Source organism: Dermacentor albipictus, chromosome 2 (genome assembly GCF_038994185.2).
Source record: "Dermacentor albipictus isolate Rhodes 1998 colony chromosome 2, USDA_Dalb.pri_finalv2, whole genome shotgun sequence".
Taxonomy (NCBI): Eukaryota; Metazoa; Arthropoda; class Arachnida; order Ixodida; family Ixodidae; genus Dermacentor; species Dermacentor albipictus.
Window position 1 is genome coordinate 93025481 of NC_091822.1, and position 17828 is coordinate 93043308.

At 46.9% G+C, this 17828-nt stretch overlaps 1 protein-coding gene across 1 annotated transcript in view; it reads right to left on the reverse strand.

Annotated features, from left to right (window-relative positions):
* Window positions 1–16187, reverse strand: part of LOC135902755 (neprilysin-1-like) — a 94551-nt gene extending 78364 nt beyond the window's left edge. The window contains exons 1-4 of the mRNA XM_065432976.1: window positions 16061–16187; window positions 5756–5965; window positions 2211–2585; window positions 1226–1363 (exon numbers count right to left, since the gene is read on the reverse strand). Coding sequence (XP_065289048.1) covers window positions 1226–1363; window positions 2211–2585; window positions 5756–5965; window positions 16061–16114 — 777 coding nt within the window. The 5' untranslated portion in view covers window positions 16115–16187. The remainder of the gene's footprint in view (window positions 1–1225; window positions 1364–2210; window positions 2586–5755; window positions 5966–16060) is intronic.
* Between the last annotated feature and the right edge of the window lie 1641 nt (window positions 16188–17828).

A 17828-nucleotide genomic window follows, 5' to 3' on the forward strand; every position in this document is an offset into this window, starting at 1 on the left:
AGCCTGGCAAGCACATACTTGACAGTGGAACTTTCAGTTGAGTAGTGCAAACGTTAGATTCGTTAGAGCAAAGCTAATGTGACTAATACAATCTTAGCACCAGCTAAGTCCTTCGCATTGCTCTTGCGTGGTGTGTTCAGAAATGCAGCGTCAATATGTCACACCATCTTTTTCTGAAAATGTGCTCTTCCTTCCACAAGTAGATTGCGGATCTCAACTTTCATGAACAATCCAGTTGAAGTTGTTTTTGATACCATGAGAAGAGATTGAAGATGCCTCAAATATTTTTTTTTTAGTGAAACAGTGGGATTTTTTTTCTAAATGCAATTTCACATCAGCCTTGCATACCTGCGTACATATTGTCAATGTAATTTTCGCTTGTACAGCAATCTTGCGTTTTTCTCATGGTTTAGTTTTGCAGTAGAGTACATATTAAGAAATATTTTCTTGTATTGTAGGCGCAAAGAAAATTTATATCCAGCGGATAGATGCTATTTGGCCTCACAAAGGTTAAATCACTGTGCTTTTAGCGGGAAGGGCGTCCTGAGAATATGTTTCAGCAAGGTAACCGACAACACGAAATATGACACGAACACCACATGAAGCCTAATTGCAAGGGTTTATGATTTGTATGATGTGAGTGTGCAGGCCATTGTCATAGTAATTTGATCGTTAATTGCATTGGTACGTATACTTTAATTGGTTGTAGACAGAATACAGTTTTGCTGGCAAAAACGTACGGCGAATACCGAGTTAGAGGGTTTATGAGAGATAATACGTTCGTAGGTAAGCAAAAGGAATAAGCACTTTGGTTTCCCTGCGATCTGCCGCACAGAAAGGGAACCGTTAAAACTGGGAGCTTTTGTGCAACTATTTACTTACTATGTGCGTATGTACAAAGCATACGCAAGCTTGCAGGTACAGAATATTCTAAATATCTTTACTGAGGGCACCGTGTAATAAGTGAATCGTGCATAAATGAGCATTTGGATTGCTATACCGGTAGCTAGTTCAATATTGTAGCTAATGTTATGTGCTTCTATTCAAAAAATTGCTGGCTGTAAAAGTGACATAATGAAAGACGGAGCGCGACAATTAGCTATTTTATAGTAGACTGCACAATAATAAAGTGCGTTAAAAAATGTTGTTGCCATGGCAGGGTTCCACAAACTGATCTCTATCAAAAAGCTTCCGGCCTTCATCGTGCAATACCGTTCACACGTACCTCGGTGCGGTTTGTCGCGATGAGGGAAGCGCAGGCCTGGAACATGCCGGCAGCTTTTTGCCATGAAGTCTGACCAGTGGCTGGAACCCGGGCAGCATACGCTGCTCCTATTGTGATGCTTCTCATAGTATCATTACCCTGAGAAAGTTTACAAAAAAAAAAACGGAGCAATTTTGCACATCATAAAATTTACATCCAAAGTTACCAAGTCACTGTAGAGGTGACAATATAGATGCCGTACCGATCCACTTGCCAGTTGCAAGGAAGGGGTAGTTTATCAAATTCCGCTCTCATGCAAAAAGATTTACATTGGACAAACGGGGCGGTGTTTAAATGAAAGGTTAAAAGAACACGAAAGGTCACAGGAAAAAGGAACTGGTTCCAATATGGCCATCCATTGCAAAGAGAGCGGGTGCGAGCCTCGCCTAAGAGAGACCATCGTTCTGGACAGAAGTCGAGACAGCGTTGCCCGTGAGCTGAAGGAAGCCTTCCACATTAAAAGGAAGGTCCTTGAATGCGTGAGCGAACAATCGAAAATTCTGTATAAAAGTGAGATGTCCTTTTTAGGAGCCCTCAGTTAGAACTGAGCATGTTGCTGCGCCGCCTGCGCTCGGTGAAAATTCCTAATCATTTAGTTTATATGGGGTACTCCCTTACGGCGGTGTTTGTGTATCGCGTAACCATTATCATTTATAGTCATTTGGCCCTGTACACCACGTGTCATCTTCACGAACGTCACTTTCACAATAGTTCCATCACCTTCTGGCTGGTTACCTTGTGATGTTTGACAATCAGCGAGTTGCGCCGCCAAATTTGCGTATATATATTGTGTGTTTCCGTTAATAAAGGATCAATTGTTAGTAAGCGCTCGTCCGTGTCTCTTCTTGTGTCGTCTGGTTGGCGCTATAGTCCTTCAGCAAACATGCACTAACTAGCCCAACAAAATGTTCTGCTGCAACGGTACATGTAGCCTATCGTGGTATACCCTAGTGAAGGCGGTAAGGTCCGGTCCGTCCTTGAATGTGCCGCATACAAAACGGTAGAAGTCTTCGCACGGGTTTGCTTCCGGGACCAGCTTCTGCCGCAGCCACTGAGCCACGAAGTGACACTCGTCGGTTAGGCATACCTTGTCGCCCGCACCAACAGATGGTGAAATAGTTGTCGGGAGTGCCGTTTCAGGTGAAACAGTTGTCGGGAGTGCAGTTTCAGTCCCCACAACAGGTGATACCTTAGGAATCGGTACAGTCTTGGTTGTGGAAAGAGGTGAAGGAGTTTCCACTGTGTGTGACTGCCGGGGACTTATTGACTCGACGCTCGGCACAACAACGCTACCGCCCGGAGATTCTGGCGCTTGTGTACCCTGTTTGCGGAAATAAACACAGTGATCAGATTACCTACCTGGAGCACCAAATTGCAATTGCGTAGTCTATCTTTATACCTGTTGTCATGTTTTTAGAAACTGGAACAAGGAAGTGCGTAGATCCTATTTAGAGTTATGATGACGTGGCGGCGTTGTGATAATGTAGAAAATGAAAATGGATGCGCAGTTTGTCAAGATCGGTAAATTTTACAACCGCAACAAGCAACTTTTGCACGTACTGCTTTTTGCACAAGCAACATAGGCTTCCTAAAGAAGTTTCTCTACTCACTTCAACTTGTTAATTTCTTGTAAAAGCTGTATGGGTGAGTAGAGTAATATGCCGCATACTTTAAAACCGCTCTATTTATGCCTGTGAGCTCGTGCTGCTTTGATCATTTTACGACGCACTGAAATAGGCTGTATATTTCAGAAAACGCATACTCAGACTAAGTTTAAAGAAGAATGAGGCGAAAGATATTATGCTGTTTTGTGCATCCTACACCGCCAAGATTTGTAACAGCTTGATTCAGGCTACGGAATGTACGCTTGGAACTACACGATGCGCAGAAAACAATTACATGGATTCAATGCCTCCCTCTCACGTGATTACGAGCCGTAAGCCTTGCGACCGTCCCCCCTGCTTTTTTTAAACGAAGTTTTCATTGCGCCCCCTCCTGGACTTTGCTGACGGTGGCTGCTTTAGGCTGCTGTTGTTTTGCTGGATAGATCGTATTAAAACAAAGGAATAGAGAATCTCCACTACAGTTGCCTAAGTATGCAAAAACATGCTCCATGCTCCCACATTTGGGTTAGCGCACCACTGCTATAAGAGTGCCCATGCATTTCTATGGAGCCCTATGTATCGAATTCGGTATTCTGTCTGATCAAATTTATTTTCCTTCGTGGTTCAAAATACCGCTAATTGCTTATAAAGCTACCAGTCATGTACATTTGCAATATTGTAAGGACTAAATGTCTTGCGTTGGAGAATTATGCCATTTTGTGCACATGCGCAGCATTGCACTGTTCGCATCACTTTTCGCGTGAGTGAGCTGGGGTACTCGCAAATAATTCTCACGCATTAAAATTATCGAATACTAGCCCAATAAGGGAATCGAACGTCAATCTCCCTGCGCAGCAGCCCGTAGCTCTAATTATTCTCAGAATCTCCAGCATATATATATACGTACTGCAGGAAGAAGGCGTCTCCAAGCGATCGCTAATTATTCCCCTTTTGCAACCGGTGGTTCGAAATTGCACCAACCAATTTCCCAGTTTAATCATACCTTCTGATTTCCTGCCATCCTATACTGTGCTTCCATTCCCTTGGTACCCATTATGCTGGTCTAATGATCTACCAGTTATGTACCCTACACATTACATATCCCTGCCCAGCTGGGATGTTGCCGCTTTAATGTCAACTTGAATATCGAAGAGTTTCTGGTCATTATGTTCCAACAAAATATATAACAATTAGGCTACAATCGTGCGTTTCCTACAATGGCACATTTGCTTCTATAGTAAGAACGCAAACTAGTTCTTTTTTTTCGCATTTTATTTGGCATTTGTTGGTACGCAGCCCTTCGAAATATTATGTAGACAGAGACGCGCAATATTCAGCTCGCTACAATGAATTCCTAATCAGCAGGTATTGGAGATTTTGCTGCGATCGCCGAAATATATACTGGGTTGTATTTCGAACCCGACCGACGTGCGCTCGCAGATGCGCAGTTGAAGGAACGAACAGTGGTCAACGAAGGAATTTTGCCGGACCTAACGTTTCGACAAAAGTAATTTGCTTCCTCAGTGCCCCGACACACATTACTTTCCTTGTCGAAACGTGGGCGCGATTTATATAACCGATTTTTGCATTTTTGCCTAGTCTATGATAGAGTGTATCAGTGCGACTTAACATGGACGTAGAAAGAAACAGATACACAGAGACAGCGCTTCTGTATCTGTTTCATCCTACGTTCTAGTTCAGTGGCGCTTATACACTCTATCAGGGATTCTAACCAACTGGCCAGCCGACGTGTCTTTTGCCGAGTGACATTTAAGCATTACGCGAACCTCGAACGCAAGCAGCGCCAGATATGTAGGCCAGATCTATCGATCTGTCCTATCTAAAGATCTGGCCTACAGATTTGGCCAGATCTCGCCAACAGATGTGGCCTATCAGCGGCCACAATGCCACCGCCATGGTGGCCGCCACACGGTCGCGCCCTCTACCAAAGCATGTCGACGATCATTTACGCTACAATCATCCTACAACGTTTTCAGCATCAGTAATGTACTTCGGATGCATTGCCTACTTTGTCCATTTCATTCATGTTCTCAACAATAGCTCATTTTGTCCACACCTTTTGGTGGTTTTTGTAAGAGCATTTTGAAAGCGTTGCTTTCTTTGCCAACCATCGCGCACATTGCTAAGCCTTGCAGCTGCTGATGCAGTCTTGCGAAATATGCCGCAGGTGGGACCGGCCTCGTATTCTTGCTGAACAGGCCGCATGCATGACACGACTCGTATAATGAACCTGCGTATATGTAGACGTCTCTGCTTTAGCCCTGCAAACATGCGCGTGGTCAGCGTTGTTATCTGCACAATTTCGCAATGGAACACCGACCTGCAGGAACATAGTGTTACTGCAGCATAAATAACTTCATAGCGTCAGTTGAAGCGTACATTATCTATATTGAAACTTAGCTTTCTACGTCTCGTTTTCCCTGTGTTTGGCTCGTCGTACTGGTTGGTTTCCGTCTGGTTAATTTGTGCAGACACTGGAGGTAGCGCACTCGCAAAGTGGGACAGTTCTAGGGGCAGTTTAATCCACGGTCACGTGGTGACGGCATCCGTCCGTTGCTGTATTGTCTAAGTGTTAACCTAGTGGACATGACCATTTCGTCTGCTCCTGAAGGACTGACTAAGTACAAGCTCCTGTCTCCTTCTAACGCGTGTCCCAGCCCAGCCATTCAGAATGTCAGCTGCAGACAAAATGGATGAGTCCATTAGGTGAACACTTACAAGATACTCCCAGGATATAAACAGTTGAGTTGCGTTTACAACTTCGTTTCACAAAGATTTTAATATTTGTAACATATATGTCTCCCTATTTATTTATTTTTCTCTCTTTTCTTCACCGTATAAAGTCGGATGGTGACGCCGCTCTCACCTTCATGGTGGCTTCGGATACCGAATCACTCGAGACGAAATAGATGGTCAGCAGTGCAGCGATCATAATTCCGGGTAGCAGGCCGAACACGCAGACCATTAGCGGGATCGAATCCGGACTGCTCCCGCTTTGCCACTCTTCGTTGTCTTCCTGAGTGTCTTCAATAGACCTTAACAAGTAGATGTCTGGCTCCCGCAGGTGGATGCTCCCCTATAGGAACAGCAGTTCAAGAAGGATCAAATATTTATGGCCTCGAGAACAACTTACGCAGTTTTGTCGTAAAACAAGCCCACGAGGACAAACACTCGCTGCAGTCTCTTTTGAAATGGGTCGCCTTCTTCGACAGCCCCCGCCGAAGGGTCGTCAAATGCGTGATTACTAAGCAACGTATCACATAGACTCGTGTTCGAGCCGCACCCGCGTAAGGGCCACACCCCCAACTTGGAAGCGCAAAATTTGGAGAAAACTATTCCAACTGAGAATCAATCGCATTGGGTGGTGCGTGTAAATCGTCGAATTTTCGCGAGCAGCGTACTGTCGTGTGCCGGTACAAGATGGCGGGAGCTGTGTGCAGCCCTCTGATGCAATGGCACACTCGGTGATCCGTAGTGTGCACAAACTGGCAGCTGCGTCGGCAGGATTTTTTCTTTGTTAGCTATTATAACAATGATAGCAAAGCTATTATGAAAAGGATAACATTCGCTTTTGGTGGATGGACATAGATGAATACGACAGATTTCACGCTCATAGTCAGGGAAAAATTGGAGGACGCTTAAGCTTCGCCTTCAAGAGTGGGACGCGACAGCGTTCCCGTCGACCCGCCAAGGGGTATAAGACAATGCGCTACGGCACAGCAATCACTTACGATGCGCCCCGCATCGGACTTAGCGCCCACCTATCACGCGGTGAGCGTCAAGCAACGCAGCGTTCGGCGCGGCGACGAAACGTGCGCCTGAGCGAACGAAACGAACCAAAGAACTCGGTGTCTCGGAGGGGAAACGATCTACGCCAGCCAAACGTCGTGATCGGCACGGGCAGAGAGATAGATAGTAATCTAAACCGGAAGCACGGCGAAGCGTCGTCAGGGGAGAGGGAGTCCCGCGACGCGCCTGGCAGCGGTCCCAATGCGCGCGCGGCGCTCCTCCTGTCGGGGCAGCGCCGTACATTGAGAGGAGGGGGTCTTCTGTGTTTGCCGCAAGATGGCTCTGCGTGTGCGGAAAGCGCAGAAGAAATGCAGGGGAAACGCACTTCGCAACTCGTGTAATTGTGACTTCTGTACGTTACATGTTCATAATTACCGATATACACCGCAGTATAACTTTCCACGGCTCGTTTCGAAGGCAACACCGCATTCACTAGAGGCGCGTTTGCACCGCTTGGAAGCATCGAACTCGTGGCTGAGTGGTAGCGTCTCCGTCTCACAATCCGGAGACCTGGGTTCGATTCCCACCGGGCCAATCTTGGAAGTTGCTTTTTATTTATGAAGCGCCTGCCGTGATTTATCGCTCACGGTCAACGCCGCCGACGCCGACACCCGACGCCGACGACACCGGCTTTTCTGCGACACGAGCTCCTTAACGCTATCGCGTTAAAAATAGACCAAATGTACAGCCCCGTAGAAGGACCGAAAATCGTGAAAACTATGAAAAAAAGTGTGGCATCTACACAATTCTACACATATTTATGTCGCGGCCCACTTAAATATTTTGTCAATAAGGAACGTTAAAATTAAGACGGAAGAATCTGGGTTCCCAAGCCACGTGGGTCTGCTGTTTTGGGGTTTACAAGAAGAGCAGCGTCTAAGATCTGGGTCAAACACAGACAACCTTGGGTCAAGGTCTTGGGACGCCGCAGTAGAAAATATGGCGCTTGAAAGCAAAAAAAAGAAGGAAAGTCTTCCTTACAAGTGAAAACCAACAGAATGCATTTTTGAGCAAGAAGGGCAAACTGAAAGTTTAATAAATGCAATCATTGTATTACAGCTACTAATTAGGTATGCTGTTTTAAGCAAAGCGACGCCGCGAGGGTGACAAAAGACGGCTTAGGGATCCACGCTACACTGTAAACGAAAATAAACCCACCTGGGAGTTTTTAACAGGTGATGTACCCTAAAACCTCCCCTCCTCAAGTATTTACTCCGATGTATGGGAGCAAAACAGCGCCATTCCCTCGTTTCACTCCGCTGGCTGGCTGCGGGAGTATTAGGGCGACATGACGCGATTTTACTCCGCTTAAAAATCTTGTTCTCCCGTGAAACTCCGACAGGGAGTTTTCAAAACTCCCCTCCGCCGAAAGAGCTTGGTCACGTGGCGCTTCCCATGAGGCTGTGCGCCTCGCCAGCGACCGGGCGCATTCGGCGGAGTCGGCAGTGCTCATGGCTGACGGTTTGTTTACATTTGTGAAGTGTCGTTCCGTGACAGCGTTTCGTCAATTTGTTTCCCGTATTTCCTCCCAGAAAGTGTTATAGGCATGCCTGAAGCTCGCTGTTTCTCAGCTTCAAGTACGTTTGCTCTGATCACTTTGCTGACAACGATGAATGCAAGAGCAACGTTTTCAAGTGCGGAAAAAGGCTTAGGTATGCCTCGAAGCTGCTCACTGGCTCGTGATGTCGGCTCAGGTTCTGACTGTGTTTTCGTGCTGCGTGACCCTGGCTTGTGTTGTTCAGTACGTGAAATGCGACTTTTATGTCCTTTTGGGTACATGCTGACAACGCCTGGTGCAATTTTTGAAAGGACCGCGTAGCAATGGCAACAGCAGCCACTGTTCGAGCGACGACGTCCGTGCTAGTCGCACATGTATGGCGTACCCCAAGTTCGTTGCGGTGCTGTGTTGCCAGTGAGAAAGATCGGAGTGCAAGCAACTGTTTTTATGTATCTGCGAACGGATATTTTCACCCGAAGAAAAATGGCAGGACATAAGTATGCGTACTGTAAATAAAGCTTCTTACTGAGCGATGTGCATCGAATTGTTATCGCGCATATAGGTTTTGGTCACGTCATTGCTTCCGATATTGCATTAACATTACCCTCTATCCGAGACACTGATTTAGACGCATGCCTGCTCGCTCCGAGTTTAAGCATTCACTCGACAGATCAGCTATGTAGCTCCTTTTCACAACCGAGAGATATTGCTTGGACGCGGAGCAAGTAGTGCGGTGTATAATATGTATGACTGCGCATTTTTCGGTGTTACGTCGGCTGCTGCGGGTCATGCTCACACGTAATAATTTGTTGCTACGCTACCACTATATCGCAAAAATTTAATTTTGCTATGAAGCAGACGCACTTACATTTTTCTTGCTTACTGCAACTAACGCACTACTTTTTGGCCGCGAACGCCGGCAGTGTGCGAAGTCTCTCCAGCGCTCAGAATAGCATGCTAATTGTGAAAATTTACGCCATTAACCTTTTTCTCTCACTATTCTGAATTAACAGTTTTCTGTTGATTAAGGTATTCTGTTAATATCAGAGAGGCACATCTCGTATGAACGAGCATGGGAGTCGTAATTCTGAAAGAAGCACAGCTGCTCCCTAGGCGGTTTAGAGGCACACAGTATCGTGGCTATATATACTGGCACCGTTGCTTCTTGGGTATCGCGTGTACGTGGGATGTCTTTCAAGTTTCTGCATTGGGCGTTTCTGAAATGTTTATGTATGTCATGATATATGTGCTTTCATTGACTTGTTTCGTCGAATTTGACGCGGTCTCGTGTGCATATTTCGAAATTTGACCAGCAGCCTCTGTATGTAAAGATGTTCGCGCAAACTCACGCGATGCCTCTTTTTATACTCCCGTTGCACCTCAAAAAAACTCCGTCCATTGCAAAGCAAAAAAGAAAGGAATGATCGAAAAAATACCTCCCATAATTCCACGCGAAAATTCCGCTCGCACGGAGTAAAAATTCTACTCCGATCACACGGAGCATAATAAACTCCGAACCGGGGGGTCGCTAGAGGACAAGCGTTATACTCCCACGTCGGAGTTATTTCCGTTTACAGTGTAGTTTTGATTTTTGGCTAGAGGGTCAACGGGAACGCAATAACTCAAGACTGGCTTTGTTCTGAGCATACGCACTTGTCGCCAGCGTTTATCTTGGTTCCCCGGGCCACTTTGGTCCAGAAATCTATAACTCTCTAATGAGCGTGTGGTTTCCGTGTTCTTTGTAAAGGTAGCACTGACGTGGCTTTTGTAAAGCGAAGAGCTTTTGTTGCCACCTACGTCTCTGGCACTTACGGCTGGTGGTCGGTAGTTTCACTTGCACCGTCGATACAATGGCACCGTTGCAATAGGCGGGTGCTGTCTCGCTACTGCGCTGCGTGGCGCGTTCCTCGCAAAACGCCAACTGTAGTATTAACGCGATAGCGTTAAGGAGCTCGTGTCGCAGAAAAGCCGGTGTCGTCGGCGTCGGGTGTCGGCGTCGGCGGCGTTGACCGTGAGCGATAAATCACGGCAGGCGCTTCATAAATAAAAAGCAACTTCCAAGATTGGCCCGGCGGGAATCGAACCCAGGTCTCCGGAGTGTGAGACGGAGACGCTACCACTCAGCCACGAGTTCGATGCTTCCAAGCGGTGCAAACGCGCCTCTAGTGAATGCGGTGTTGCCTTCGAAACCAGCCGTGGAAAGTTATACTGCGGTGTATATCGGTAATTATGAACATGTAACGTACAGAAGTCACAATTACACGAGTTGCGAAGTGCGTTTCCGCTGCATTTCTTTTGCGCTTTCCGCACACGCAGAGCCATCTTGCGGCAAACACAGAAGACCCCCTCCTCTCAATGTACGGCGCTGCCCCGACAGGAGGCGCGCCGCGCGCGCATTGGGACTAAAGCCCCTTAAACTTCGTAAAGTAGTGCCACGCTTTGAAGAATGCCGCCTCCTCCTCCAGCGCTCTGGCCGAAGCCGACACCGCGTCGCTATTGGCCTAATGGCATCACGTGGCCCCTTGCGCCGGCTTTGTTTGTTTACAGTCGCGCTTCAGTACCATCTTTGCTCGAGAAGCGGCGCTTGTCGGCGGCATTCTTTCCGTTCCTATTCTGTGTTGTTTTGATCTTGTGAGCGCCTTGAAGGATGTTTTGTGGCAACTGCGACGTCGCTTCACGTCATTTTTTGTTACCATGACCTGCTGCGCGTTTGGATGCCAATATAGTTTTAGCAAAGGCAAGAATATTTTCGCGATACCGTCCGGTAAGCGCAACGGGTTAAGAAGAAAGACATGGCTTCACCGAATCGGGAGGGAGAACTTCCGACCAACTTCCTCCGCGCGACTATGTGATGTAAGTTGTGACTCTCTCAGAGTATTGTATGTGCCAGGCTTGCGTATTGTGCTGCGGGCAATAACGTAGTAGATATTGCACAGTTCACTGTGCATGTTGTCATTTGTACGCACGCTTTAACATGATTTTTACGCAACGTCTGCTTTGCTTATGTGCGCACTACGTGGTCGTGTTAGTCATATTTGGCGCGCTTGATCGTTTTGAACGCCAACCGGCTTGAGTTCGCGGGCACGCGAGGTTGCGTGCGATAACGTGATTACGAAATTTGTAAGATTCAGCGCAGTCCTTTTGATAAAATTTCAGTCTCGATCATGAAAGCGCCTCAGGAGAGCAACTCTCTGCCTTTTGTGGTTACTTACTAGCCTTCTTTAGACAGACTAGCTTTGTTTGCCACATTTGTTCGTGTTCCTCGTTGGCGGTCGCCCGGTGGATTTGCGATACAGAGGCACCGATGAAAAGCGTGCGTGCTTTCCCGAAACAGTGTTACGCGGTGCGTTCGTCGTCGAGCGACCGCATCATAGGTAATTGAGACGTATGTGCTAATTCGCGTGAGCTTTAAAGTGTGCGAAGCTGAAGATGCGGCGGTGCAGCACTCGCAAAGAAAACGTGCGGTCGCCCGCCCGTTCCCTGGCTGATTTAGTCGTCGTTCGTGCTCAGTTGTTTGCTCGTTCGTTCGCACGCTCGTTTAGTCGTTTGCTCGCTCGTTAGTTCGCGCGCTCATATAGTCGTTCGCTTGCTCGTCTATTCTACTATTAGTTTCTACAGTCACTATGCCTTATTGAGACGCGCTTGCTGTAGGACTCTTAGGCTGGTGCGTTTATTTACGCAATGAGACAATAAATGGTGCACACGGACTTGTGACTGCAAAGGCAAATCTGTAATGCATCTATGTGAAAATAAACTGTTAACTTGCAACTCGAATGCCGTTTCATATCATTTTAACCTATGGATAAAACCATTTCACTTGCCGCAATTTCGGCGGCGTCATGGCGGGGGGATTCTTTGCGCGATCATGACTTCACTAATAAAGTCATATCTCGCAAATGTTACTTCGAAGGGAGTTCAACCGTCCTCAATGCATGCACCTCAGTGCAACTCGGTTCGCGACAAGTACGTCACTTAGTAAACGGACGAACCAACGCACGATGAAGTGTTATTCGTGATAAGTCATTAACCTCAAAAAATTACTGAAGGCCACAGTAGTCTTGTTTGAGAATGGGTCAAGCATTGTTATCGCGCTCCCGCTTCACGCACGAATGCTAAAAAACTCATTTTATTTTCTTGTGTACGCACAGTCCCGACTCGATGATCGGCCGCGGTATTTCTGTCGGCGTTGAGACACGAGAAACATAATAGCACCAGCGCCCACCTCTGAGGCTTTGCGCGCGCTTAGATTGGCAAGCACGCACGTTGGCGGCACTGTACTTGTAATACACTTTCGAGCCTCCAGAGCAGTGATCTCCGGCAGCCTTTGTACGTCATAGCTGATACGCGCCGCGAATTCACATGGTAAGGGCGGTGCGGATTCTTTAGGCTGAGGGCTTGCTGGAAGCCAAGAGGTTGTCATTCGATGGTAAACGTGTTATTTACAACCATTCGCAACAATATCTTGCGACACGCCCTTGACAAATGTTGCGTACCTAACTGTAGGGCACGCGATACATTCGCAGTCGTCAACGCACAGCGTTAACACTCCTTCAGATACTTTTTTTAAGAAATAGTTATCAAAAATGAAACAAAAGCTGCCGTTACCGAATTTGTATAAGCATCCGACTAAAGATTCTATGCTGTACACGAAGTTACGCGGAGCTGGAAAGCCAACGTGAACGCCTAAAGAGCACTACCTTGCTATGCGTGCATTCACTCTGCGAAAGGTCGTCTGCTGCGCTCGAGCAAGTAGGCGGTGCCATGGTCGAGGAGGGAGCGTGAAAGAGAGGAGAAACGAGGAGGAGTGAAGGCGGAGGAGGAGAGTGGCACTACTTTACGAAGTTTCAGGGGCTTTAATTGGGACCGCTGCCAGGCGCGTCGCGGGACTCCCTCTCCCCTGACGACGCTTCGCCGGGCTCCCGGTTTAGATTACTATCTATCTCTCTGCCCGTGCCGATCACGACGTTTGGCTGGCGTAGATCGTTTCCCCTCCGAGACACCGAGTTCTTTGGTTCGTTTCGTTCGCTCAGGCGCACGTTTCGTTGTCGCGCCGAACGCTGCGTTGCTCGACGTTCACCGCGTGATAGGTGGGCGCTAAGTCCGATGCGGGGCGCATCGTAAGTGATTGCTGTGCCGTAGCGCATTGTCTTATACCCCTTGGCGGGTCGACGGGAACGCTGTCGCGTCCCACTCTTGAAGGCGAAGCTTAAGCGTCCTCCAATTTTTTGATTGCCACAGATATTATATGCACACTCCAAGGACATTTGAACCGTAGGCGTGGCAGACACCGTGCTGTTCCGGAACAAGTCGAAGCACGATAACATTATCGCCTCGTTCGGCATGCTATATGCGCGAGTTAATGCGTGCGAGGGTAAGCAGACGACGGTGGATCGGTCTCCCTCGCGCAAGGCAGGAAAGCGGGGAGAAAGCGCTCTGTCTCACGTTGCGGGTCATGCAACGGACGCCCTACTTCGGCGGCGGCTCCGTGTGGCGTGGCCACGCCCGGTCCTATCTGGAAAGCAATCTGCAGTATGGATATGTCCGCAGAGGGCTGATAGCTTCGTGTGAACCGTCTCCTCGCCAGATACTTCGCGTTAATGGGAGAAACAGCAGGAAGGTCATTTCGCTCGCTGCTGCGCCCGTGCTTTCTCACCCCAGCGGTATGATAGCAATTGTGCGCGGTCATCGAGTGAGACGCGTTCACCTATGACTGTGCGTGCGTGACACCACGCTTGTTAATGTAGTTGGTAAGCGAATGTTTACAAGTTTATACTGCCCATAAACCTATTATGCGAAATTCGTATAGCTGTCTACTAATTTCATATCGCAATAGATTCTCTGTATTTCTTGCAAAACTGCTATTTATCCTGAAGGGTTAGATGCTGCAGTGTAGCGCTTGGCATAAATAGCTTTTCTCTTTTCCCATTCCCCTCTCTCCATTTGCAGATGCTTAAGAGGGCGCCACTGAGAGAGCAAGATGGCAATCCCGCTCTACGCAGTGCTTGCGTCCCTGGAGACAACATGGCGCTGTAGATATGCCGAACAATGGCTCTGTCCATTACAGCATTACGTAATGCCACAACAAGCGCCACGTGAGTGTCTTTAGTGCAACAAACATACCCCACCAACACATCATTTATTTATTAAACCAGTATCTTTCTATATGAATCCGGCTAATCGCTTACATTGACAATCGTCGACGATGGTTTGTGCACAATTTCTAAACATTCAGTAAAGCACACACAGTAATCCTTACGATACAATTATGGCGTTAGTATTCACATATGGAAGCATTCTCAAAAGGTGAGAGTTCACTTAAGTTTGTCCTCGTAAATGAATCAATATGTATATACAATACTGTTATGTATGTACTTCTTATACATAAGTAAATCAAGAAATACAGTTTGCCAATACTGAGTTTTGGGGTCGAAAAGTGGAGGACTGCAAGCAAGGTTACGTAAACGCTCCGCGCCGCTCATCGTGCGATGGAATATCTAATGAGAGGCGTGACAGTACGAGAAAAACAGTTGAGGGGAAGAATTAGCGAGGAAGCCGAAAGCCGCGTGATGTGAGGACGATGTAGTGAAGTTGGACAAGTCATGTAATAAGTATAGCACATTACAGATCCTCTAATACAGAAATCGCAGAATGGGACCGCCGCGCTGACTTAGTAATCTACATACATGTGACCGTCTTACTCGTCTTTCATGCATTTGGTACGAGCAGCGTATTTGCTTAGCAATGTGAATTGTTGGGTACATAGGCGCTTACTTCAGTGCAGAAATGAACCCGGAAATACCGGCACAATTAGAAGCCCCACAGGAGGCCGGCTGTTTTGTCTCCTTTCTCGTTCCTGGTATATTTGGGCTATTTTCCACAGAACTACTCCGCACGCAATGATAGACTTAAAGTACTATAAATCGGGCATCTATTGAATAATAAAAAAATATTACATATCGAAATGCGGTCAATTATAGTTGCGGCAAGGTGGTGTGATGCAAAGGAGGGTCTCTCTATGTCATAAATAAGTCATAAATAGGTTCGTGACATTGATAATAACAGGATCATTCTTTTCAGTTACGCTGTGTCATATCCTCTGCTGTCAGCAAGAGTGCGCCCAACGGGTGCGCAACGAGACATTATACTGAATAAGATGAAACACCAGCAAGGTTGCCGGTTGTAACCGCATTGCATCTTCTTACAGGTACTTCTACGACTACCTAATAAACTTTACGCAATGGTCCGTCGTTGATTTTCGTCTTATTGTGCAAGTAAAGCAAGAATGTATGATGCGAAAAAGTCAAATTATTCAATGTGGTGTTGTGGGTTAACGGGTTTCGTTTTCGGAACCAGATTCACTCGCCTTCAAAGGGTGTTACACTAATCGGCACATCTATAAAACGGGCTGTCTCTGCAGTAAAGCAGCTTTTCGTTTCGGTACCCAGCTGGGGCCCGTGTCTGCTGTTACGGCTGCCGTCCCAACGGGCCTTTCTGCATTTGTTCCGGCGTTTGCTTTAATGGCGGCCGCGCCGACACAAACTACTTCAACACAGAAGTGAAACACGCGACCGCATCGCGGAGTGGTGTACCATCCAATCAATGCTTGTCTCGGCCTTCTCAATTTGATTTTCCATGTATTTTTTATTGCCAGGGGGATACCCAGCTTCTTAAGGAGCCTGAAGGGAATATCACGTTGTTCTGCACGGAAATTGCAACCCAGGTGAATCGACAAATAAAGGAGAAATTACCAACGAATTCTTGCGCAATCGCTCAGAAGTGCAATGCGATTCCCTCATCAGGCTAAGCGTTTGTTTAGGAGGCCCTAACATGGCCCACGCACCCGTCATACGCGAAATCAAGGAAGGATATGAAAGGGCACTCTACCTCGTCTGCGCTTTCAAACGCTGGAAACGTCGTCCCTGTCTCTGGTGGCAGCATATCGGCAGTTTTCTTTCTGCTTCAGTAACGTGGTGCTTGCTATCTGGACACAGCCTTCTTCTTCCTCTTCTTGTCTTCCTAAACCTACGACCGACCCCCACGCGGAGATTTTGACAAAATGTTGTTACCACATAAAGGCAACGAAACATTGCTTTTTGGTGCGCACATCACATTTTTTTGCCAACTTGAGCTGTTTTGAACGTATCCACGTATCCTGTTTTTAACGTAATTGCACGAGCCTTTTCCCGTACAGATTATGACAAGGAGGCATATTAAAACATTGATTAGATGCAGCTCTCGTATTTCGTAACAGGATCTTAAATAAAGTATTTGGAAGTAGAATATTGCATTCAATAATACTATGAATGACCTCAGCAATTTTCAATTGATACAATGCATGCACTGGCATGCATTGTATCAATTGACCTTTACAATGAGCTATACAAGTACGTACTGGATTGTGTACATCTAGAAGAAGTGAGAATTCTTAATGCCCGTTTTTGCAGACGTAATACAGGTTCAAGATAGCTTATAAAAGTGTTTCCCCATGAATAAAAATAAGATATCTGACTCTGAATGAAGGAAAACTACAGAATGCGTAGGACAGGATATTCGAAACATTCATATGCCTTAAGGAGAATATAACATCCATAAGAAAGCTTGACACCAGAGCAGGATTGGCCACCCTGGTGCAGTACTTGGCCACAACCTCCCATATGAATACAACAATCAAACCCCGGCCCTCAGTCCCGAGCAGCCGCGAAGCAACTGACCACGGCGGCGGTCAGATCTGTGACGCTGCAGAGGGTGCTAAGAATACCTGGCTCCGGACAGGCCGCCATTGGAATCTGAACCTGGCAACTTTTAACGTTAGAACGTTATCTAGTGAGGCGAGTCTAGCAGTGTTATTAGAGGAATTAGAGGTTAGTAAATGGGATATAATAGGGCTCAGTGAGGTTAGGAGGACAAAAGAAGCATATACAGTGCTAAAAAGCGGGCACGTACTGTGCTACCGGGGCTTAGCTGAGAGACGAGAACTAGGAGTCAGATTCCTGATTAATAAGGAAATAGCTGGTAACATACAGGAATTCTATAGCATTAACGAGAGGGTGGCAGGTCTTGTTGTGAAACTTAATAAGAGGTACAAAGTGAAAGTGGTACAAGTCTATGCCCCTACATGCAGTCATGATGACCAGGAAGTCGAAAGCTTTTATGAAGACGTGGAATCGGCGATGGGTAAAGTCAAAACAAAATACGCTATACTGATGGGCGACTTCAATGCCAGGGTAGGCAAGAAGCAGGCTGGAGACAAGTCAGTGGGGGAATATGGCATAGCTCTAGGAATAGCAGAGGAGAATTATTAGTAGAGTTTGCAGAACAGAATAATATGCGGATAATGAATACCTTTTTCCGCGAGCGGGTTAGTCGAAAGTGGACGTGGAGGAGCTCGAATGGTGAGACTAGAAAAGAAATCGACTTCATACTCTGCGCGAACCCTGGCATCATACAAGATGTAGACGTGCTCGGCAAGGTACGCTGCAGTGACCATAGGATGGTAAGAACTCGAATTAGCCTAGGCTTGAGGAGGGAACGGAAGAAAGTGGTACACAAGAAGCCATTCAATGAGTTAGCGGTAAGAGGGAAACTAGAGGAATTCCGGATCAAGCTACAGAACAGGTATTCGGCTTTAACTCAGGAAGAGGACCTTAGTGTT